The sequence below is a fragment of the Geospiza fortis genome, unplaced genomic scaffold (assembly GCF_000277835.1).
Source record: "Geospiza fortis unplaced genomic scaffold, GeoFor_1.0 scaffold55, whole genome shotgun sequence".
NCBI lineage: Eukaryota > Metazoa > Chordata > Aves > Passeriformes > Thraupidae > Geospiza > Geospiza fortis.
The window spans coordinates 7822115-7847991 of NW_005054308.1; the positions used below are offsets into that span (position 1 = coordinate 7822115).

At 42.8% G+C, this 25877-nt stretch overlaps 1 protein-coding gene across 2 annotated transcripts in view; it reads left to right on the forward strand.

Moving 5' to 3' along the window:
- SGCD (sarcoglycan delta) overlaps positions 1-25877 on the forward strand; it is a 197802-nt gene that overhangs the window by 135270 nt on the left and 36655 nt on the right. For both annotated transcript variants that reach the window (XM_005418761.2, XM_031055259.1), the window contains exons 4-6: positions 6860-6947; positions 9181-9300; positions 23410-23482. In XM_005418761.2, the coding sequence (XP_005418818.1) occupies positions 6860-6947; positions 9181-9300; positions 23410-23482 (281 nt within the window). The remainder of the gene's footprint in view (positions 1-6859; positions 6948-9180; positions 9301-23409; positions 23483-25877) is intronic.

Here is a 25877-nt window from a genome sequence, read left to right on the forward strand (position 1 = left end):
AGCAGGAGATCTGTCACCACTGGACTGTGATCAGCCCAAGGCAGAAAATAGGATATAACTTAGCACAAATCCACAGTCCTGCTGCTCCACCACCTCCTTGCAGACAAGGATCAGACTGGACCAGCAGCAGCTGCAGCCTGGCTTTTCTACAGAGGAATTCAAGGAAATTGAAATGTTTAGAGAATACTTGGTTGATTTTATGCTGGAAGGGCCGAGCAATGTGCTGAGAACCCAGGTCTGCTGTTGACCTGTTTTAGAGCACTGGCTTGAGCCTGGCTTTGTTTGTGCAGAGGAGAGCTGTTCCCCAGAGATGCCAAGTTAATAATCAGCACACGTTTGATTGACTCTGGTGTGTCTCCTTTGGGTGAACTCTCAGTGCAGGGAAGAGCTTGAAGCATTTTCAGAGTTAGCTGGTTGTTTCACAAGTTGTGCTGTTCTCTTCATTTCATTCCTCTGCCTTACCAGAGGGCTCCTGGAGCTGAGCTTGCTTCAATGCATCAGACTTTTTTCCAAAGCCAGTAATGATCCCTTCAGTCCTACCTACAGAGAAAGTTTTGTGGATGTGCAGCAGCCTTCAGATGTTACAAACACTTGATGTTTGTAAAGCAGATCAGATGCTGCAAACCCAGATTTCCCACCCCTGTGGATACTGAATAGAACTCCAGCATGCACAGTTGCATTTTATTTTCATGTGTATGTCTGTTGGTTTCATCAAGTCACCTGTGGTTTTCCTTACATTATAAGTCAGTGAAGTAGAAAAGAAAGAAGAGCAGCAATGAAGTCAAGGCAGATGTAATGCCTTGGAAATTTTTCAGTGTTGTTTTTTAATATCAGCAGACATGGTGTAATTTAATTTTCAGAAGAGTCTCAGCTGCAAAGTAGCTGATGAGGCATCTTGAAGAAGCAGCCAATCTCTCAAAACACTCTGTTCATGAGATTATTACAGGTATTCTTCTAAAGAGAGAAACCCCTAGATTGCCAGAAATAAATCACTTTGAAGGATACAAACCCCTTTGGGTAGCCTTCCAGAAGCAGAACCCAGTCATTTAGATCTCACATCACAGACCTGCCTTCTTTGCACTTCAAAAAGAAGAGTCGAAGATAATTGCTTTAATGGAGCAGAAGGAAATTTATCTTTTGTTTCTATTGTTGTTAAAATGAACTTCAAGAAGTGCCATGAAAGAGAGGGGTTTGTGGCATTGGACATAAAGCTCAGACCTGCACTATCTGTGCCATTAGAATATGTCACACTGGGTGGGACCACAGTATTTTCTGAGCTTCTTGGTACTGTAAAACATATTCTGTGAAGGTGACTGAAATTTGTTTGCATAGAAAACAGAACTTGGTTTTTTTTTTGTTTGTTTAAGCATTTGAACACTTGATAAAAATTCAGAAGTTGTAGCACAGCACACACTAAGCTCATGATGCTTAACTTATGTTTTTGAGTGCCCAGTGCAGGTCAGGGCTGTGTCAGCTCTGTCAGCTTATATAACCTGGGCACATTCCACTTGTGATAAAGTTTGTTTCCTGGAAGAAGAAGGATCCAAACTACATTTTGTTAAATCTCCACTGAACCTACTGCCTGCTTCCTAAAAATCATCATCTTCAGTCACACATCTAGCACATACTGGGGCATTTCAAAGCATTTGTTTTAATCTGTTTGTTACCAATTCTGTTCACAGTTTGCTTTCATTCTGCTGTGAAAAGCTTACACTGTCAAATCAGAAGTTTTACTAAGAAAGGGATTTAAGTAACATGAACATTATGTTCAGCTGTTTGAAGGACAAAATCAAGATGAAAAGAGACTCAGTGATTAAACAACAAAAAGTATGTTTAAATCATATTAAGGGCTATTTTCAATCTATCACCTAAGGATTTAGCTACATGCCTTAAATTTTTGTGCCAGGAAGCTTCTGGGGAAAATCCTCTTCTTGTAGTGGTGATCTAGGCCAGGAAAAGGAGGAAGAACTTTTGACACAGAAACAGTAATGGTTGGTTTGCAAGTTTAGCATGAAGTCTAGATTTCTGCTGGTGTAGATGGAGGCCAGGCTGCTGTTCCATGCAGGATCTTAGGGATGGGGTTCAGTAGATGCTCCCCACTTTTTTTTCTTCACAGGCAAAAGCAGATGCTGTCCAGTGCTTCCATTTGCTCTTCAGGAGGTGCATGATGTCTGTGCAGTGTTCTGTGAGCTTTGCTGAGGCTCATGGTGGTACCAGTTGCCTGATCCTGCAGCATCTCTCATCAGTTCTGAAGGGGTTTTACTCAATCTCCTCCCAACTCTCTGTTTCAGGGGGGCAACTGAACTTTTCCAGCATCAGACACTTTCCAAAGGAGTTTCTCTTCCCAAGGCAGGAGGAAGTGCACACCTGGGGACAGGTCCTGGGTTTTTTGACTGTGCTCACAGTGAGTTCTGGAGACTTTTGTGGTTCAGAAACTCCAAACCTCAGTGACGTATTCCTGGTGCTTCCCTTTGAAAGAGGAGCAGGTGGTTTGGGAGCATCCAGAACTGCGTTAGGAAGACTCATTTAAGCATGTCTATGTCAACTGACCAAAAGTGACAGAGTAAGGGTCACCAGGTCAGCTTTCCTGGCAGGCCAGGGGACATGCCTGACACCTGCACTAATGAGCTGCACCCTGTGTGGTGTCCTCAGCACTGCTCTGGACCTGGGCACACAAATTGAAACAACAGAAGTGCCTTTGTGGCTTTTCATTAGAGGTTTGCCATTCTTAGTGAAGAACATTTCAGGTGCCCTAAAATTACTGCTTTGTCTCTCAGTTGTTGGGCAATGAATTCTTGCTGCTCCAATCCAGAAAAAACTGAGATGCAGCTCTGAGCTGTCCCTACCAGTGGAAAATGCAGTGCAGGAAATTGCTGTTACTGCTGTTATCACATTTAGCTGCTGGTTGGATTTGAAGAAGGGAATTTATTTATTACCCACACAAAACTCCCCCTTGGAACAGCACCCAGGGGTGCAGGCAGGTGAGTGCAAGCTTCTGCCCTCTGACAGTCCAGCTGAGCACAGAGCAGGGTTTGCTTCCTGTAATGTCAGTGAGAGGTGGGGTTGGGCAGGAAAATGGTGCTCTGAGTGACTTCTCCATAGACTGCTCCTTGCTAACTGAGATTATGCTTTAATATTTTATTTTTACCATTATTTTGTCAAGCCTGCAGGAAATTCACCATTTCCATTATTTCCACAAGCTTCACTTGGCACTTACTGTGTGAAGTCTGTGAATCCATAGGATCAGATCAAAGCTGTTCCTTTTGACCATCTGAACTACAAACATGCCAACTGTGAGGCATTATTTTTAAATTGCCTGTAAAAATTTAAAAGGATTTCCAAATATTTTTAATAATTCCCTAAAACAGTCTGAGGACATCTGTTGAAGTACTGAATTTCCCAGAAGACAGCAGTAGTTGGTATTGCTTCAGCTGCAAATTAAGGTTGTCAGTCAAAGGGCTTTTTCTGTTTCAGTCTTTGATCTGGGAGTTTTTAGCATCTCTTCCAAAGTGAGCCAAAGAAAGACAGCTAGTGAGCTGTTCTGGCTTGTTTTGCCATGTGTTTAACCTAGCAAACAGTCAGTTGATACCTTTTGTGAAGTTTTCTATATTTTACTGGATACCTCTGCTTGGTGAGGAACCAAGCTATGCAGTTTTGACATATTTTTGCACTTTTCATATTCTTTCTTCTGCAGCATGTGTCCAATGTTTTAATATATTGAGTAGCTGTGGCAAATGCTGTTGTGTGTCTGCAAACATTTGAATTATTTTAAGGCACTGGCTCTGCTAATGAGCTGGAGTAAGAGGCAGAATGATATATTTATTCTCCAGGATTTCCTGCAGGGATGAATTGTAGGTTCATGGTGAGCTGAAAGGACATGAGCAGCCCAAAGAGTCTTCAAAAGATGTGCTTGTTTATTGCATGCTGATATTCCAACTCCAGCTCCATCAAGGGCTATGACAGTTTATGAAAATATTGCTTCTCTACATAACTGTTTTATTGTGGCGCTGATGCCATACTGATCTAGATTTCCACCTGCTCATATGCATCAGAATACTTCATTTTGTGTCATGGTAACATGAAAGTGTAAGAGAAGGGGAAGGCTTTGTCTTTTCAGTTGTAAATCCTAACTGGCTTTTAAAGCTTTCATTATTTTGTTCTGTGTGATTGAAAGAAGCTGGCATCATCACCAAGCTTGCAACAGAGGAAGCATTTTTTTTTAATGTTCAGTGTTTAAAAGATGTCAATGTTATTTCCTTTGTAAACAGAAGATGATGGATAGAAAATCTGCTGGATTTTCAGCAAAAGGGAGTAATTTCTTCAGTTCTTTTTCATTCCTTAATGGAAAAAGAATTATGGAAATGAGAACAGGCATTGCATTAAGTGCTTCCAATGTTCTTTCCCTGCAGACCAATAAAAACATAACTCCTCCATTAGGGAAATTTAGTTTTTTGAAGGCTGCGTGAATTTGAGTTCTGAATGAGTGAATGAGATGACTATGCTGGGTAAACATTTCCATGTCTGATTATGTATTTTAAGCCTTTTCTAGATGGATACCAGCTCTTTCCTTGTCTTGTAGGTCTTCTTCAGAGCAACTCTTTGTGACTTTTTACATTTGGTTTATCTTGTAGTTCCTCTGTAGTGCAATCTCATATTACAAAGAGCAGCAACAGAGTTTTCAAAGTCATGGGAATTGAACTATTTTTCTTGCCTGACTGTGAACAAGAGTTCCTGGCTTTTTCAAAACACTCCAGCTGCTTGAAAACTCCATAAGCAAAATTCAAACAGTAAAAGTCAAAAAAAAAAAGAAAAACAACAAACCAAAACCAAAAACTTTACTGTGCTTCCTATGGTGTGTTTATAGTAGTTATAGTCTCACCCATAACTTTACATTATGTAGATTGTAGCTGTCTACCTTTAAAAATACTCTTTATGTGTAAGTGGGAAATGGATATGCAGCAGTGAACTGCTGTTCCTGCGTGTGTTCAAATCAGGTCCCTGAGCAGGGGGGATCCAAGTGAAGCCATCTTTTCTTTCTCAGCTGTTAACCATGAAATAGTAATAAATAATCAGCATTCATTTCTACAAGTTCTAGAAGATAACAAAAATTAGAGGAGAATAATTACAAGTCATTAGAACCGATCCTTACTTATAAATTATTAATCATAATTCAGTTTTGTATACAATAATACTTAAGGTGTCTGATACATTGCAGAAGTATAGAAGGATGATTTGTCCTCATTTAGTGTAGGAGGGGACAGAGGCACCAAGAGCTTCTGAAACTTATCCAAGATCTGGAAATGATTAAGTGAAATTCATTTTTTCATTATTATTTTTATTTAGTTGTAAATAGTCTGGATGTAGCCAAAATGTTCTAGTTATAATTGATCAAACAAACCCCATTTTACTCTTTATTGCTGAAGAGTTGTCCTTGGGAATATGCTGCAAAAACAGTGAAGGCAACAAATGTAATTACTGTGAATATTTGGTCATGTGAGGCTGGTTTTGTTTTGGCTTTTTTGAGATCTATTTTCTGAAAACACTGCTGGGAATTGTTTGTTCATCACTAGAATGTTCCCTGAAGGCCCAGTCCACTACAAGACTCCCAGGAACAATTTCTGTGTTCCTATTATATTTGATATGCAGACAACTTAGTCCTTTTGCCACGATCCAGAAAAAACGGCATCCATGAAATTATTGTGTCCATTACAAATTCAGGAGGCAAGGAGAACATTCCTGACCCACACGATTCTCTGTCCCCACCCTGATTATTCATTCCTAACAGAAAAACTTTGAAATGCTGGAAAAAAGACATTAGACATAAAAATTTCAAACTTCTTGCTGATTTTAAGTTGAAAATTTTTCAATATTTTATCTCCTCTGCCTATCCTGTGTCTCAGTCAATTGATGAATCTGATCAGCTGCTTGCTTTAGGCATTACGAAGAGATGCTGGTGGTAAATCTCCACCTCTCACATGGGATTTTTGGCTGATTTGAGTTGGGGTCAGCCTGTGCTGGTGCTGTGGGTGGCTGATAGCCCCTGAGGAGCCAGCTGTGCCCAGCTGTGCAGGCTGGGGCTGCCTGTGGAGAACACGAGTTCCCCGGTGCCTGGGCTGTGTCTGCACACAGGAGCAGCCAGATGGTTGGAGCTGTGGGTTTGCTTTGGCGTCACTCTGAGCAGAGGTACCTGAGATGGATGTTGCCAGGTTGCTGCACAGCTCCTGTGTGCTGCCAGCTGCTCTGGCTCTTCTCTCTGAGGTGTGTTTAAAGCATTACAATGAGAAATTGGTGGAACTCTCTGTGGTCGAGTGGAAGTGGGGAAGAGTTTGTGTCTTGTGTTCTGCAGACCCCGTGGGATGGGTCTGGTCACAGGCCAGAATCCCAGCCCACAGTGTGGTGGGGAAATGTGCCAGGTGCTTCACAAGTGCTTTGAGATCTAAGGCACTCTCCACATGTAAATCACATTTTCTCCTCCCCAGCCCTTGGGCATGGCTCACTCAGGTGGTGGACATACACTGTCACCCACTGGAGTCATCAGAAGCTGTGATTTTGTAGATTTGGCTCTGAAATGCACTGCTGCAGTCAACCACCCTCCTGAAACACCTTTGGGAAGCTTAGGTCAGGTCCCATATCGCCTTCTAAAATTACAGGTTGGTTGGTAGAGTCAGTCATCCCTAAAGCAAGGCACTGCCTGGGCCAGACAGAGCTGTGGTGACCACTCTGGGCTTATCTTGGGCAGGAGGAGTTCCTGCAGGGTAGGTGCCCCCCAGGCTCGGGGTCAGTGCTGGGCACAGCTCCAGCTGCCTCACCCAGGCTGCCATCCCCATCTCACACCCTTGGTCTCATCGTCTTGTTCCAGGGCAACCCCCTGTACTTCCAGTCCGCCAGGAACGTGACTGTGAACATCCTCAACGAGAAGACAAAAGTCCTCACTCGCCTTGTAACAGGTAAGGAGGGGGAAAGGCTGCTTGGGGGGATTAGGGAGGGATGAAAGTGGGTGTTTGGGGATGCTGTGCTGGCTTCAGACAGCACACAGAGGGGAGCCTGGGTGTCTTGTGGATATTAATGAAAACTTCACTCCACTCTGTAGAAGCAAAGGCAGAGACAGGAAAGCTGTGCTGGGGAGGCAACTGGCTGGGGCTACCTGGCAACAAAACAAACCATCATTTTCATCTGAAAGCCAGTCCAGAGTTACAAATGTTTGTTGTATGACATCAGGGTCAAGAAGAACATACACCAGGCTGACATCTCTGTTGTAACAAGCACAGGTTTTTCTGAAGACATTTATAACTTGCCTGAAATCTTCGGAACTCTGGAGCCCAACTGTGGCAACAGTTTGCAATTTAAAGTCCTCCTGCTGATGAAGAACTCCCTTTGCACCCAAACAAGAGTGTGTTGGGTGGGGAAATGGGTGTTTTGTAAATCCCCAGGGCACAGCAGCCTTTGAATGAATGAATGAATGAATAATTTGGGTTGAAAGAGCCTAATGCATTATATAAGGAATATGGCGCTCTTTATATGGTATAAAATATATATTTGATATGGGACAGAGATATATTTACTGAGATTTATGCATAGACTGTGACAAGTATTGGTGTGTGGCAAGGGCAGTAATCCATAAACATGTTTCTAAGTTGAGACTGGGTTGCTTGGTTTGCTTATATAACATCTTGGCCTTTAGTCACAGTATTAAATAATTAAATATGCAGCTTCAGTGAGCAATTATTTAGGCAGCATGTGTGAAACTTGCCTGGAGGAAGGAAATAAATTCGACCCCAGGCTCCCTGATTCTCACATTCAGAATGAAGATCTTCAGTTTGTTGGTTCTCCATGTATTTTCAAGAGGGTGTTTGGTTCACTTAAGCACCTCTGTGTCACGAGAGATTGGGACTCAGTGATACCTCCCAGTGTGATGCTCTGGTTATTGAGCTTTTTATGCATTCAGCACCAGCTTTGGTTTCACAGTGGAGCAAAGATGTGGTCCCATGTTGTGCCTACTGCAAGGGTGAGTGGGAAGGTGGTTAATAAGCGAGACACAAATCAGATTTTTACTGGGTTTTCTCAATGTGGCTGCACAAGTTTTTTAGTATTTCCAGGGATCTCAGCATGGCCTTGCTTGTCTGAAGTGCAAACCACATGCATGATTCTGTGTGTCCAGCTGCCAGCACAGGTGACCTGTGCAGGGAAATTCTGGGTAAGGATGGAGTTTTTAAGAAAATACTGGCTTTCAAGTGTTATTTCTCTTATCTTTTGAGAAATGAAACTGTTCTTGAAGATGGACATAATTAATGCAAAGTCCAATCACCTGCCTCATGCAGGATGATATTCCAGGAGGGCTGTGCCTTAGATGGAGTTGGGAGGGCTGATGAATGGTGAATTGTCCAAAGTCTGGTTAGGTCAGTAACCCAGGGCAGCCTCTTTGTAACTCTTGGCAGCCTTTGAGCCACAAACCTGCACAGAATGGCTCTTCAGGCAGCTGATGTTTATCAGCTCCCACAAGAAAACGAATTGCCAGAGGCTTTCCAGCACTGTAGGGCACAGCAGCCTGCAGGAAAAGCAGCAGAATTGAAGTAAGATCTTCAAAGGAAAGTTTTACTTGTCTGAAAACTTCCTGCAGTTTGAGAGGATGCCATTTTTTCTTGGCCTGCACATGATTGAAGGAGTCTAAAACAAAATATTTGCTCCTATGCTGGTGTTTGTCTTTTTTTCTTTTTTTTTTTTTAATTGGGCCATGCATGGCTGATAGAATTTTATTCCAGATATGTTTAAAAGCTAGAAAACCAGGAATCTTTTACACAGCAGCATCAGTCCAAGCAAAATGGGCCCAGGAGCTCCTGATGCCTCTTACACCTACAACAATAGTCTCAAAGCATGGCTGGATATGTTCACTGCTGTTTCACATATAGGTCTGTCTTTTTGTAAAAATATCCCAGCTATCCCAAGTTCAATGGTGATTTTGTGCCACACATAAGCATTACAAAAGCATAAGTAGAAATAGTTGAGCAGTTGTTGCTTGGGTAGAAAACTGCCCTTTCCTAGTAAGATCTAAAAAGCCTCTGTTTGGTGTCTCTGATGCAATTTGTTGAGCTATTATTACTCAGCAAATGGGTTTATTGAATGTATGAAGGTCCTCTGTGATTTTCTTACACTTTTCCCTAAAGTAAAGCTTCTTCCTCCTAGGTCCCCAAGCAGTGGAAGCACACAGCCAAAAATTTGAAGTGAAAACCCTCTCTGGAAAATTGCTGTTTTCTGCAGATGACAACGAAGTGGTGGTTGGAGCAGAGAGATTGAGAGTTCTAGGTAAGAGATTGTTCATTAAGCCACAGTTTTAATATGCACCTCTTCAAATCTGAGTATAGTTTTGCCTGACTTTCCTTCCTACTTGCTGAAAGCTTCTTTTGGAGCTAAAACCTTGTGTTGTCTTTATGGCTTTGAATCTTCTCCAAGCAGATAAAGGCCAGGAGTTTCTGTGTGAGGGCTTTCTTAACCTGCACAGTCTGTTCTTTCCCCTCCATTAAAAACTCCCCTGGAAGTGGTTTGTCTAGCTGAGTGAAATAGCTTTCAAACCAGTTTTGGAACCTGAACAACTTTTATTTCTTGGATCTGGGGTGGAGGACAGTGAGGGGTTGCCCCAGGGATGTGCCCATGTCTGCAGTCACTGTGCAAAGGGAACCTCAGGGTTCATGGCTTTGGTGCCAGCACTGTCACCAGCTCCTCCTTCCTTCTGAAACAAACACCAGCAGGATCTGCCTCCCCAGCTGTGCTGCCTGCCAGGATTTATTCCTAATAAAGTAGGAATAAATGGTATTTCCTAATGAAAATTGAGGATAAACTCTGGGTTTGGGATGTAGGGGTTCTTTCTTGTTTCTTTGGATTTCTTTTTTTTTTTTTTTTTGTCATTAATTGGAGAAACAAAACAGCTGTGGCAATTGGAAATTTTGAAGCTCATTCGATAGTTATATAAAATTAACTGTCTGGAAGTTGAATTTTTGTGCTCCCTAGTTAAATCCACGCTCTTTGGTCAGTCTGGGATTTGGTCAGGAATGTTTTCACACAGGACCACAGTGGGTAGCTCAGTGTTGTTCACAGTCACACAACAGTGCTGCTGGTCTCTGTGGAGGCACCAATATCTGTTTTATAGTGACTTGTTTTGGATGCATCTTTTCATTACAAACTGTTCCTTACTTCTCTTGTAAAATCAGATCAATAAGGAGCTTGGAATTATAAATAGATATAGATAGTATTTTATTATTATTATTGTTACTATAATTTCTATTTAATAGTATATCGTGTGTAATATAAATGGGACTTGGTATCCAACCCTTAACATTTTTTGCTGCCTGATGTCCTGTTCTGGATGGATCCTGTTTGTGGACAGGGCGGGTGGAGCTCTCTGCACATCACTGTTGTTACCCATTGGACTTGTTCAGTCACCAGCTATAAAAAGTTAGATGGGCTTCACAGGAGAAATGTTGAACTTCACAAAATTAAGAGTATCTTTGTTAGCTTAGAACTTTGAAGAGGCCCAGTCAGAATTCTTGTGGTGTTCCAGAGCTGGGGGCATTTGTAGCAGTCCATGTTCTCCACCCAAGCTCCCTTCACACTGCACCTTTCAGAGCTAGTTCATGCAGGGTAGATGAAGTCAGGAAGCAACAGTTTTTAAGTGTTTTCTTGGAGGCCTTAAAATAAGAGAGATTTGCATTGTTACTTTAAAAAAAAACCAGAACCTTCTCCTTACAAGCTGCAAGTACTCCTTTTAAGATTACATACTCTTAAAAAATTGCTTTTATGTTCCTCTGTACTTTCAAGAAACCAGGAATTAATTTTGATAGCTATTTTGAGTTTCTGCCTTGTTCTAGTCTCCAGAATAAACAGCATCAAAAATCTGCTCATCACTCTAGTGCACTTTGATTTTTACCTGTAACTGAGTGTTTCTTGAGGTTGGTTTGACTTCTGCAGATCTATCAGAAAAGAAAAAATAAAATTATACTACTGGTGATGTTACATAGCAAGTATTCCAATGACCTTGAGCTGAAATGCTTTCTGAGTTCATTCTTGGCTTTGTTTTTCTGCAGCTTTGCTTCCCCAATCTAATTTTATCTCCAAGAAGTGTTTGCCATGGCTGTTTGCCATGCTGGGAAGTGTTACACCATATGTTCGTGTTTCTTGCAGTGTTTTTGTCTGCTCTGAAGGCCAGTCCGAGCTGCAGCACACAGACAAATTCCTTTGATCATTCCTCTGGTGTTTGGGCTCTCAGGTGCTGCTGGAATGTGTCTGCTGACACCCATCTAGGCCATGTAAATAATTTCAACTTGTTATTACTGAACAAATACTTCTTGTAGAGGCAAGTGCGTGTCAACAACCTGGCATGAAAGTCATCCCACAGAGGTCAGAGCAGCAGTTCTTGTGGCCAGCTTTGAATATTGCCAGAGACAATAACTCTTTTCTTTGTACAGACTCCCAGGTTTTTTTCTGGAAGTTTGTGCTACAAACCGATGCTGAATCCTTGTCCTGAGAAAAGAGGCGCTCTCCTGTTTTGAAATGAACCCTGCTCTGGGTATCTAGAGGGTTTTTCAACATTAGCAAGGGATGAAAAAGGGGAAGAATACACAGAATTATAGATTAAAAACAAATGCAAGTAGGACATACGATGCATTTGATGGTGCTTCAAAAAACCACGCAGCACAGGCAGTGCAGATTTCCATATGAAAGTGCTTTTTATTTAATTTGTATTTTGGGGAGTTATTTCTGATTTATGAGCGTTAAAGGACACAGAGAGACAGAGCTGGCCACCTCTGCTTTTCATGTATGACGTATTTAGAGTACTTCAGTGATTTTATTCGATATAGTGAATCCAGTCAAAGCTGTCATCATAGGAGAGGCTGGAGGATGGCAGGAGCTTCTGTCTGAGGGCAAGGGCAGATCTGTGCCCTGTGGCCATGATCAGCCCTGGTAACACTGACACAACCTTGTGCAGACACCAAAAATCCCCTCTGCCTTGCTCAGGCTGGGAGCTCAGCACTGCCTGGGTCCAGATAGCCCTGAGGGAGTTTGTGTTTGCCTGCAAGAACCCTATAAAAAAAACTGAGCCCTACAACGACTCCACTCTGCCCTTTCACTTCTGAGCTCTTCTACCAGCGCTCGTGTGCTGATGGGATGGGATGGGATGGGATGGGATGGGATGGGATGGGATGGGATGGGATGGGATGGGATGGGATGGGATGGGATGGGATGGGAGCCCATTCTCACTCTTAGCATCCCTTTCCTCCCCAAATGGAACTGGAGCACCCCATGGTGCTTTGAAACATCCCATAGCAAACCTCAGAGCTGCTCTCCTTCCCCAGAACCTCAGCTCTGCCTTTGCAAGGTTTGGATTTCTGGAGGCAAAATCTGCCCCTTCTCTGCCCCTGGGGTGTGTGGGGTGATGTGCAGCCCTTCCCTGGCAGCCCCTGCCATGGTCAGCAGAGCTTTGGGCAAACCCCAGAGCTCACACCTGGCTGGAGCCCCCCAGGGCTCCTAACTAACTCAGACCCTTGCAGGGGAGATAAATGAGCTGCTCCTAATTGAATTTGTATTTGCTGTCTCATCCTGACTCCCTCCTTCCCTCCCTCCAGAAATGAAACTTGTCCAAACCATCTGAAAAACAGGGAGTAAGAAATGCTCTTTAGTTAAAAGAGTATTAAAAATAACTTTGATATATATTAATTACAATTTCATTTAATAGCTTATTGAACGTTATAGCATTTATAAATAAAAGACAATCATAAAGCATTATTCTGACTGTTAATTAGCTCTATTTATTCTCCAGATTAGTTTTTAAATATGCCCTCTAGATGCCACTTGATACTAATTAACAGAGTTACATTATTATCTCTATAGAAAGGCATTTTTAATTAAATCTAAAGCAATTTAAATTAGCATGAGTTTTTACAGAAATTAAACTCTGGTCAGATGCTTAATTTAGCCTTATAAGACAACATCTGATGACATGCCAGTGTCAGCTCTCCCAGGGGCCTCGACATCTTTTTTATTTGAGATTATTTTTTGAAGTTTGTTTTCAGGGAAACTAGCCACTATACTCTGGTGTTTAATATTTATGATGGATTTAACCAATTTTTTTTTTTGAAGACTGAATGTTGATGGGAATCCACATGCATTGCAGTGAGCTGAGATAATACCACAAAAGCCACACTTCTGCAGCTTACAGGAGTCTGGCAGTCCCTGGGTTTGTGTGGGAGGTGGGATTGCATGGGCTGGATGTTGTCCCCTTACAAATCTACCAAGCTTTTTAACCACTGTTAAAATTACTGTTTTGCTTTCCAGCAAGGATAGGATTAATCACAACCCCACAGGGTCCCTTCTCCCTAACAGAACAATACAGGGATTGCTCCCACTCCCCAGAAAATCTCTCAGACGTTTGGATTAGCATGGCAGAAGCTTTTCTTCTAATGGAGCCTAATGATAAAGATTTGGCTAAAGCCTTCTCCTGTGGCAAACCCTGACTAAAACAGCTGCATTTAGAGTGGGGTAGGATGCCTTTCATCTCCCAGAATAAAGACTGCAGGAGCAGTGTGAGCCAGCCCAGCACCATGGCTGATTTAAAAGCACCTTTGATCTCACCAATCTTTCCTTGCTCTCCTGTCAAATAATTAGCCAGGAGCTCCATTTCTACCTTGTAGCTTTTTTTCCACTGTAGCCAACACCCTTTGGGCACTGAACCATGTGGAGCATGTCAATGCTGACCACAGGTTGGACTGTTAGGACTGTTAGTTTGGGAACATTTTTTTTTGTTCAAGTTTCTCTCCAGCTGCCTGGAAATGCACCTGGAAAGAGGGATCAGCTGTTGAAAGGTTATTGCAAGTTTATTAATAAGTTTGGAGTAATTAAATCCAAGGCACATTTCCAGCATTTTATTTATCAGCTGTTTATTAAGGAATTTAGAGGATTTAGTGGAGGAACACCAACAATAAAAGCAGTGTGGTCCAGGAGTGTGCGGCTGTTTACAAAAGCATGCAGTGATGGAGGAAGAGGAATGGTTTTAAACTGAAAGAAGTTAGATTTAGATTAGATATCATTAAAAGATGGGGTACTGTGGAGGTGGTGAGGCACAGGAATGAGTTTCCCAGAGAAGCTGTGGGTGCCCCATTCAGCTTGGATGGAGCTCAGAGCAACCTGGTCTAGTGGAAGATGTCCCTGCCTGTGGCAAGGGAGTTGAAACAAAATGGCCTTTAATGTCCATTCCAGGGCAAATCATTCTGTGACTCTGTGGCTGGAGAGAGCTCTTTGAAGTGGCAGTGTTGGGGCTGTTGTTGGGGACCTGCTCTGCAGTTGTAGAACACAAGGTGCTGTGGCTTGTTCCTCATGGAGGGGTTAAAAAAGCCTGGCAATAATATCCTTCACTTTGGACAAGAGGAGAACAGGATTTAATGGGGATGTTACTGAGCTAACACATCTGTGTAAGCTGCCCCAGCTGCCCTAAGCTTCACATCTACAAACATTTTCAGGGTTCCATTATTAGCTTGATCTGGGAGGAGCCCTGCAGAGCTGTGGCTGCAGTGCCAGCCTGGTCAGAGAACTTTGCTCACATTTCCTCCATATTAAACTTTTAGGGACTTCTTGGCATGTCCTTTTCAGCTCTTACTTGCTGCAGTAGTTACAGCAGGATAACTTTAATGACTGCAAGAGTAGTTATATTTCATTAAATAATCCACAGAGGTATTTGACTGGTATCAGTCATTTCAGAGGGTGGGGTAAGCTAGAAATTTAACAGTTCCCAGGAATTACCACCCGTTTTTACAGCATGTACCCTTCTTCAGCAGTGATTATTTATGGATCAGAACATGCATGGTTGCCCTTTACAGCAGCCATTATGATTTCCAAATGGCATTTTGCTGATGTGTTTGTGGCAGGGGAAACAACTCTGGTAGCCAAGTGTTGAAATCAGGCCTGACCCAGAGAAGAAATGGAGCTTTCTGGTCTCACCACTGAGTCTGCTGCAGCTTTATGCCTGAGGGTAAATGCCAAACTTCAGTCTTTGTAATGTGGATTTTGGGCATTGCCTTGACAAACATGTCCTTGCTAGAGGTCTGTGAGTAGCCTTGTAAAAGGAGCCATGGTGCTGCAATACTCATGTCAATGAAACTGAGACATTTTCCTATTCTAATCCTTTTCCTTTACAAGGCAGTGGAGGGGAAGGTGCCTTTAACCCAAAGGACAGAGAACTTCTCTGGGGTACCTCAGTGGGATGCCTTGCTGTGCCTCTGCACCAAACTGCACCATCAGCTGGGGTCACAGCCCTTTCCCAGTTCACCCAGTTGCAAATGAGCTCCAGCTTGCTTAGGCTGCTCCTGAGCTCCTCCTGTGCTCTCAGCCAGGGATGGAACGAGCCCCAGCCAGCTGGGACAGGCATTTGACCTTTTGCTGGAGATGTATGAACTTCTCTGGGCAGCAGCTGCAATGCTCAGAGCTCCCTGCCCACAGGTAATGAGGCAGCAGCACTAATGCAGCCCTGGAGCAATTGCCAAGCTGTGCTGCAGGAAAGGGATGAGGAATGAAACGAGGGGAGCAGGGAAATGTGACAAATGGAGGTAGCAGGGTTTAGCACTGGCACTACCAGGCTGGAAACTGCCTCTTTAGCTCTCAGTTGTGGCAGAGCAGATTTCCTTGAGCTCGTTGCAGAGCTGTGATTATGGGAAAAATTATGTTTAGCAAAATTAGGGAGTAGTGGGGGGCAAAAACATATGTTTACTCTCAGTGGTTAAAGCCACAAGAAAATTCTTTTTTTTTTCTCTCTCAGCTAGGAATCATGCTCTTGCTGTATCCATGAAGAAGCGGGGGTCACAAAGTGATTTAACCTGTAATCAGCAGTGACAGAGAATTCAAAAACTGTATAGAAAGAAACCTGATTTAGTTGAATTGGGTGGATTTAGGGTGTTTTTGGTTTTTTCCCCCAGAGGTTGAGATGCAATTGTTGGATGTTTTCTTTCAAATAAAGTATTTCTCCCATTCTGCAAGGGAAGAAATTTAAATTACCAATTCTTGAATGAATACTTCTGATAGCTCCCATGCTTTAAGGGCAATAGGTGTGATGCTGTTTTCCTTTCTTTTTAATAGCAAATCCAACTTAGATTGCTCTCCTTTTTCAAAATCCACTCACCCAGATTGCAAATTTGTCTTTTTATTGGCAAGAACAAGCTGTGTTGGGAGAGAGAGATACTGAGGAGTTTTCTTTGTGTTTGCTTTTACTTAAAGTACATTCCAGGCTGAAAGGATAGCATTTATGTAAAGTGTATAGGCTTCGAGTCCAGGCTGAAATGTGTGTTCAGATTGTGTTCCCTTAATCCTGTTTAAGGAAAGAGAGGAATCATCCACCATCAGATTAATATTGATTAAATGTCACAAGGATTATGAAAGAAACATACTGTACACTTACCAAACACTGAAATCAAGTTTAAAAGTGTGGCAGATTTATATTTTATTTCCTAAGTGTCCTCCCCAACTGATCTGTTTGAAGCTCACACAATATTCTCCATGATAAATTTCCACTGTGTATTCCCACTTCAGGTGCTCCCCTGAGTTCCTTTGCAGCTTTGCACAAGAATGTTGAGAAGAGCTTCAAAGGAATTCAGTGATGACATTGCTATTGTTGAGCTGCAGGAAAAGTGTTGAAGGACCCCAAAACTAGTCAAGAAGGAAATATCTAGAGGTCAGCATAAGTTGTAGCAACCTTTTTTCCTGTGTCTGTTCTCAGTTTGGGTGTGAGCCTGTCTGCTCTGCTCCGTTCTTCCCTTTATGTTCTCAGATAAATGAGCTGTGGCAGGGAGGCTGGTGGAGATGGTGTGACTACAGGCACATACATCACTAATGACCCACTTGCTCCTCTCTGGGCTTGCAGCTCATCTCATTCTTTGCAAGTTTTCCAGCTTAAAACCCAGGCTCCATTGATTCCTTGGGACTCTGAGTCAGAGAATTTTTTCTCCTCCACCCAGCAGAGCTGGAGTCACAAGGAGCTCCTGTCTGGCCTAACTCAGCCCCAGCCCAGTGCCTAAGGCTTGGCTCACTCCCTGTGTGCATACAGTGCCAAGATCAGGGGCTAAAAATAATCTGTAATAAGAAATGGAATCCATTTCTAAAAATTATATTACGTTTTTTATTATAAACACTTTGTTGATGCTGCGCATGATCTTATTATTGCGCTTATTATTCAGGAATTTTTGATTGCCCTTAAAAGAACAGCTGCCCAACATTTAGACAAAAAAGGAAGACAGACAGACCTTTGCAATGAGCTATTTTTATAGGATCCTGGAAAGAAACATGAATGAAGCTTCATGGCTTTTGTTCAATGCACTGGCTTAACCTAACCAGGCTATTATTGGACCCTGAAGTAGAGCTCTTATTGATTTCAGATTTAATGGGATTCAAGAGGAGCAACAGCAATTACTATGCTCACCCATTTAAAAACATAAATTAAGGATGAATAAGGCTTTTAAAGCTTGGAAGTAGAAGAAGCAGTCACAAATAATTTTTACCTGCATTGTATTGGATTTACTTCCTGGGCATCTGTTTGCACACACTTTCTGAGATTGTCACATATTATCCTGATGAGACCTGCAGAGGAGAGAACCTCCTCAGATGGGTGTTTTCATGAACAAATTGCTGAATGTGTCCTGATCAATAATAGTGGGAATAAAAGTACTTTATGGAGACCAACAGCACACACTACATTGGCTGTTGACTTCAGCTAGAAAAAAATCACAGCAGATCCTTCTCCTTCCCTCCTCATTAGCACAGTCCTGCAGACATTAAAGAGAAGATGCGCTAAGGCAAACTTAATCACCAGGTTCATCACAGGCCTCTGAGACCCCACTTTCATTTGGAAGCAGTGATATACAGCACTAAAGGTGTGCTGCAGGTCTGTAATTATCACCAAAAAAATACGGAGTGGGAGAGAAATGAAAAGAAAAAGGAAAGTGGGGAATAGCTGACCAGGTGTATCTGCACCTGAGTGGAAACCTGACGTCTCTCTGCATTCTGCTCAGCCCCAAGAGCTGCTCAGCTGATTGTCACCTACCCCTGACAGCAGCAGCATCAATTACTGGTCTAAAAAACCTCTCATTGCATTGTATTTGAGCTCCTCTTCTCTCTCTCCCAGCAGAGAGCAGGGGAAAGCCCAGAGCAGGGTTTGTGCAGTGTCTTGGCACAGTGCTGGGTCCCAGCTGGCACAGGGAGGGAGCAGGGACTGCCCTTGGCACCAGGGAAGGTGCCAGGACCGTGTCATGCAGCTCAGGCCCTTGGGAAAGCAGGAGGCAGCTGGAAAAGCTGAACACAGATTCCTGTGTTCCTCTGGTGGGAGCTGTTGCTGGTTAAGATGCACCTTCCAGCTGAGATTTGCTTCTTTCCTGGGTCATTTGTGCTCCTCCGTTTCCAAACCCTAAAACTGGGCTGGAAATGTTCTCTTGCCATGAGACTCCTGATTTTTGTTCTTGAATGAAATGAACACATACCAGGGGTCTTTGACACCCCACACCTTATGCACTGCAAGGGGGGAAAAGCCAAAGACCCCAAAATACTCTCTGAGTGAATCTTTATGGTGATTCAAAATACTTCAGGTTGATCCTGTCATATGCTGTATAAGTTCCTGACTGATTGTATGGAATTAAGTTATTGGGCAGAGAACCAGCTAATGGAAACACATTGATGAAATCATTTTTGAGGGGCATTAAATGGGACTTAAAATAAAGCTGAAATGGCTTTATGGATTTTTCAGTCAAACTGTTTATGAACATTTATCGGTGGTAAATTACACAGTGTCAGAAGAGGGAATCAGTATAATAGAAGCCTCTCTGATATAATACTGTGAGAAAGAATAATTTATTGCCTAGGGATGTATAGTACAGTGTGTTTAAATCCTAATGATACTATTGTTTTCTTCTGTCTTTGGCTGATTGCACATAAGTTACCCTTAGCAGCAGCAGAGAGTCTCATATGATGAAAAAAAAATTAATACTTTGCAATGAAATAGAAATTTTCTGTATGTGTCTTTGTGGCAGATAGAAAATGCTTTAATAACAGATAATTCAGAAAGCAGGAACTGTGTTGTACAATAATAAATGTAGGTTACTTTGGCTTTATACTCAGTAAAAGAGGAAGAAGGCTAGAGCAGCTTTGATTGAAAAGGGAGATTATAGCAGCTGATTCTTGAACTGTTGGAGCTGTTTGTTAATACCATTTGCAAAACCCATCATTTCTCAGGTAGAGGACAGTGAAAATAAGACTAGAGGAATGCAAAACTAGAAGGAAATTGCTGGTCTTGAAGATATTGCCCCTTGGTTCTGGGACCCCAGATCTTCCAGTCAGGTATTTCTCAGATCTCTCATATTGTCTGTCCCATCTAACTGAAAAGCTGCTCCCATTGTAGCTCCTCTTTTGGCTAGAAAACCCACACTTTCCTTCCCAAATATACTCAGGACCAGTTTACTGCTACTCATATAAGCACTGGCTCTCATACAAACATTGGCTTAGGGCCAGTGGTTCTTTTCCCTTGATGTTATTTACCCTCCTGATGGATTTGTGCACAGCATGAGGATCCTTCCTGAGCACACCATGCTGCTCAGCTGCACAGCCAACTCCTTCCAGGCTTCTTTTGTAGGGCACACAGATCTCTGTTTGTGCTGTCATGACAGTTTTTCCTCTCTGGGGATGAGTGGGGGGGGGCACACAATAGTTTGAGGATTCACTGATGATTCTTAAAATAATGTGGTTTCTTTTTTTTCTTTTTTTGTGTGTGTTCCTATTAGACTTTCTTCTTGACTTTCAGTTTAATGCCGTGTTTGCCTTCCCTTTGACTCTGTCACACTCCCATAAATCATGAGCAGCATTCAGCTTTTGTCCAGGGATATTATATCTTGGAAGCCTCCAACATGTAGAAGAAATTTTTCCTGCTTTCTAAGCACATGACCTTGGACTTCATATTTTCAATCATTTATTACTCCATAACATCCCAGTTTCCTTCAGCAGAGCTGGAAAAGCCCGATTCAGTGACAACAGCACATTTCCCTCAAACTTTCCTTCCTTTTTTTGCCAAAGCCTTGAGTCACAGTTGGATTCCATGATCTTCAGAGTCTTTTCCAACATCAGTGATTCTGTGATTCTAAAACCACTAAATGAGGTCACTTCCTCCAGCCTTCACTTTCAACACCATCCAACACTGGTGCTGTCAGAGCCTGGCTGGGGACTTCCACAGTGGCCAAAAGCCAAACTTTGACACAAATATCCAGTGGAGCTGAATTAATCCAAGGCAGTTTTTCCCCTCGTGAGCTGCTGATCCCCCAGGCAGAGATTGAGACTGTCCAGTGTAGAATAGAGGGTACTGGAAGGAGGGGGCATGTTTGAGGTCCAGAAAATTCCCAATAGCACAAAAAGAAGAGGATGGTTCTTTACTGAAATCCTCAGGCAGTGGGGTGAAACCACAGAGAGAACTTGCCCGGAGTGTTTAATTCATCCATCAGCCCCCTGCTACAGAAAGGGGACACTTAGGATGAGGATTAGGTGAGGTGAGGGAAGGTTATCAGTGTTTCTGATAAACTTTCTCTGCCGGCTCAAGGGGCCCTCAGCTGCTGACAGCCAGAGCCAAGGGAGGGATGTCTCAGTCCTGGTCCCTCAGCATCCCCTCGTGGCTGGTGTCCTGCTCAGTGACAGAGACAGGTGGCCCTTTGGGAGATTCTGTGTTATTAAAGAAGAATATGAATTACACAGTCAAGGCAGAAAGCCTTATCAAGGCAGGTAGCATTCACTTCAAATTCAGATCAAAGGAGAGAAACAGAAGGGTTTGGAAATCTCATTCCTGTTCCCAGTGCATGAGGGACTTTTTAATGGATCTGGCAAGAAGGGAGGCAGGAAAAGGGGATTTGAGAACTATGTAGGAAGGGAAGACAAGAAAATGGAAGAACAAATACCCAGCTCTTTCATTTTCAACTTCCTTGAAATGACTGCATTGGGGTTTTCATTGACCTTGGTTCCAAAGTTGCTTCCTGAATTTAATCTAAAAAATGGAAGCCTGAAAAACCCGAAGTTTAGGAATAAGTTAAAGTTTCTCCTTATTCTGCAAGCACTTCTGGTTACAGGCAGGTAGTTATTTTGAGTTGCATGACTTGAGTATCCAACTTAAGGTGTCTAAAAATAAATTAAAATGCCCAGCATGAAGTCACCATTTAAGCCATGTGGGTGGAAAGGGTTCAAGGATATCTGGGTGCATCTCTCCAGCTGCACCTCCTCATCCTCCTTCCCTCAAAAATCACTGTTCTATTATGCAGATAAGTGCAGGCTGGATGTTTTGTTACATTTCATTGCAAAGCCAAGAGCCAAGGCAATTGTGTTGGATAAAGCAGAGATTTAAATCATTTGGAAACTGTTGAATGAGGACAGATCTGATAGTAACAACCTTCATGGTTGGCAAGTTACAGCTGCTTATGACAACTTGTAACAATGAAAGCTTATAGTAAAGTTAAAAGCTCAGTATCTGTATTGTGCCATAGGATCAGCTTCAATCCCCAAGTAAAAACCTTCAGACTTTAGGCTGCTTTTATAATCTTTGAGTTTACTTTGGTTTTTTCTGGGTTAAAAAGAGTTGGGTATTTTTATAAATGTTAGAGTGCTTGTTTTCATTCTGTTTTTTTTTTTTTTCTTTAGCACATTGGGACAGCTTAGTTAATTTATTTCAGTGCAAAGAAAGTGTAGTCATACTGCAGTCGTAGGTGTTTCTCACTTATGGCAGCAGTTACAGCAGGATGTTGTCTTGACACGTTTTGGACCATCTCAGAACATCTGTTATTCTGTAATGATGACTTTCAAACTGCACACAGGGAACAGTTACAATAGCATGTGTTAGGAGTGCTCTCAAACCTACATGTAAAAGTTTTCATCAGGATCTGTAGTTTGCACCAATAACTTTATCAGACTAGAATCTAAAGAAATAAAAAAATGCCACCAGTGCTGTCTGCATGCTGACACTGAAATTGCTGTGATGACTGCAGGTAAAGAGTGACTAATTGTTCACAGTGTGTCTGAAGGCAAGACCACAGGTCTGAATTTAAGAATATAGGTCATACTTGCTCATTGGCTTGGCAGCTATATATTGGAGAACAGGAACATTAATTTCTAATGCACACACTCTGTGTGTGAGGCAGTTAGTGCCACTCTCAGCTGTGTTTTAATTGGAAGTTTCAGTGGGAGCAGGAACGTGATGTTCTGCAGCAGAGAGTCAGTGACAGCACCTGGGGACTCCTATGCTCCAACAGAGTGTTTTAAAAGTAGAACAGGTTCAGGAAAAATAAAGCAGTGAGAAGTCCAGAGGGTTTGCTTCACAGTGATTGATTCAGAAAGCTCAGAACTTCTCAGAGAATCAGAGCAAGCTGGGGGGGTTGGGTCACCATCGGTGTCTGACTAAAATCTCCTCATGCAAGGCTGGTTGGCACACAAGGACTGGAGAAGATTCAGTGGCTGAAAGATGAAATGGGACCATTTCAGATTAGATTCCCATTTTAAATGAGAACAGTCAGTGGGAAAGGTTGCCAGAGGGTGGCAGGGCTTTGGCTCACAGCAGTGATGTGAGGAGAGCACGTCTTTCTAGAGAGGAGAGAGCAGGGTTGGTCACAGAATATGGACCCAGTTCGGGGATGGTTGGGTGAAATGGCCCAAGGGGGCTGTGCAGGTGGCCATGAAGAGGATTGCAGTGGTCTGGAACTTAGACAAGCTGTTTGTAGTACCCAGCAGTCTAAAGCCAGTCAGCAAATGGGGCTGCACAGCTTCCCCGTTGTCTCTGAGAGAGGGGGGAATGAGCAGAAGTTAAATAATTTCTGGGTCACACATTGAACTGGTGGCCAGGCTGGGACTGGGGCAGGGTCTGCTTGTGCTGCTCTGCTTGAGGCTGCACCTCCCTCCTTTTGCCCAGGCAGGAGCACAGCCTGACTGGAGAGGTACTTGCAGGGGGGGTCCAGTCAAAATCTGCTTTCCTCCCTTGAGCATCTCTGAGAGCCCAGTGATAGAAATGATGCTGTGACATGCATCCATGTTCTTCCATGAGGGATGCAGCTGGATTAGATGCCTGGTTAGCAAAGGGTGTCTTTTCCAAGCTCCCTGCATCAGTTGGCTCAGCAGACTCTCCCCAGGTCGGGCTGCAAGCACCTGCTTTTCCAGCCAGAAGTGCAGTTTTCAGGCAAACCCCACGTGCAGTCAAGGCAACCCATTGCAGATGAACAAGGTCTGGCTTTTCTGGGGGCAGAAGGGATGTGCAAGAAAGACACGGGGTCAGGCAATGGGTTAAATTGCACCTAGGTATGATTTGACAATCACTCCCCTGATAACAGCTCATAATGTTTACAATTTGTCTTCTGTTTTGTTTTGTGATTTCAGGAGCAGAAGGCACAGTGTTCCCTAAATCTATAGAAACTCCCAATGTCAGGGCAGACCCCTTCAAGGAACTAAGGTAAACTTTGGAATATGGTTTAATGGTAACTCAGTGGAGCCTTGTTGGAGTTGTGCTTACTGCTGGGCATCATTTCTGCTTTTGCATAAGAGCTTGGGGATTCTCTTTGGAAGGCATCACAGGAGAGGATGCCATGGAAGAGAAGGGACCTGCCATATTTACATGTGATATGACCAAATTAAAGGCAGTCACAGGTCATGTTAGCAGCATTTCTGCTCTGCAATGTGCTCTGCATACCTTGGGCTCAGCATATGGAATAAAAAAAAATAGAGTAATCTGTTCCTGGTAGTGCAGGGAGGTGCTGAAGGCTGTGCTGGATCCCAGGGAGTAGCAGCAGGCAAAAGGATAATGCTCTGCAGTGTTATCTGACTTGCAGAATTGCAAACCCTCCCTGACTACACAGGGCACAGCTGTGCACATGTGTAACTGCTGACACTTGCAGAGGTGCCACTTGCTGACAGCATTGTGCCATGGGGGAATAAACAGCTCTGCCCTTAAGCTAAGGCTGGGTGTTATATTGACTTTATTTTTAAAAATAATTTTTTAAAAAGTGTTGCACTACAGGTTAACTTGAATGACTAGCCTCTGGAAAGATACTAATCATATGGCCTAAAAAATTATTGACTGAATATCCTGGTATCTTCTGACCAAGAGTGCTGTAGGGGTTTGCCTCAATACTCAAATTATCCCTCCTTAGAAAAAGAGAGTGTGGTATTTGCAGGGTTCCCCAGACAGAGGAGGAATTGAGAATCTGACTCCATGTTCTTAGAAGGCTGATTTATTATTTTATGATACTGTATTGTATTAAAGAATGCTATACTAAAACTATACTAAAGAATAGAGAAAGGATACAGACAAGGCTAAAGGTTAATAATGAAAAACTCCTGACTCCTTCCAGAGTCCCGACACAGCCTGACCGCGATTGGTCATTAAGTCAAAACAATTCGCATGTTGAATAAACAATGTCCAAACCACATTCCAGCAAAATACAGGAGAAGCAAATGAGATAATGTTGTTTTCCTTTTTCTCTGAGGCTTCTCAGCTTCCCAGGAGAAGAAATCCTGCCAAATGGATTTTTCCAGAAAATATGACCGTGACAAAGAGAGAAGTATAAAAATAAAAACAACTAAAAAAAAAAAAAAGGAGAAGGACATTTTGTCCTTAAATCTTGGGCTGCCAACTCTCCTTTGCTGGAAAGTGCTGGGGATGGAGCAATCCTGAGCCAGCTGAAGTTGAGCAGCAGTGCTGCTGCTCTACTGCAGATGCAGGGGGCTGAGAGAGAACACCTCTCATGGATCCCCTGCTCTGATACCAGAGATAGTTATGGCTCAGCTAGGTCACCAGGGAAGATGAAGAATATCCCACTTTCCTTCCCTTGGGTCTCTCTACCTTTCAGTTTTCCTCAGGAAACCCTCTAATTGTTCCAGTTTCCCACTCTGGGGATCATCTGTCAGAGAGGAGCAGTGGAGGCGTGGTTGGGTTTGTTGTGAAAGTTTGTTCTCTTCCTGCAGGCAGAGACTTTAACCCTGCCTCGTGGTTTTCCCAGTTTGGGTTTGCTTCCTTTAAAAAAAGAGGAAATGTGGTCTTTACTCACTGTGACAGGCAGCTGGCAGGGCAGGGGCTGATGTGGGGAAAAGGGGCCTGAGGGCAGGGAGTGGTGGGGCAAGGCTCTCCATTTCCCTGGAAAAGCCAAGCAAAGGCACCAGCAAATGGATTTCTAGGTGACCTCCAGGTGACAAAGGCTTTCTGGCACAGCCTGTGTTTACTGACATTTTCATTAAAAAAAAAAAAACCAAAAAAATTGGAACATCATGGTTAAAATACCCAATAGCATCTCCAAAATTTACAAGAACCAAAATTGACAAAACCAGGTCTTGAGTAGTGCAAAAGAGATGCAAGATTAAGGTCCAAGTTTGTGATGATTTAAGGCTTTTCTAAAATGGGAAGGGGGGGGAAATCCAAATAAGTGTAGGATGTGGTACTGGAGGGGAAAAATGTGAATTGAAAGAGCCTTAACCTGATTGACTATGCTTCTGTTCCAAAGCAAATTAAGCTAAATGAAATTGAAATGAATTAATGGCAGTATCCATGCGAGGGATTGATTCAGTATATTTGATCTGCTTTAAATTCATGTTGTTATTTCACTTGTTCTATGTGGAGAGCTGTTAGGTAACTGATTTCCTTTCGAATTAGTGGACTGGGTGAAAAAAATCCTTTAAAATCTGTTGTGGTTTTTGGTTTTTTTTAAAGGAAAATTATTCAATAGAATTTAGCTGGGGGAAAAAAAAGTCCCAGAAAGTGCTAAAATACTTTGTGTGCTTCTGACAAGTTTATCTTGGCAAAAATAAATGTTTTTACAGCATCCTGAGGAGAAAAGAGCCAGAGCTGGCAGTGT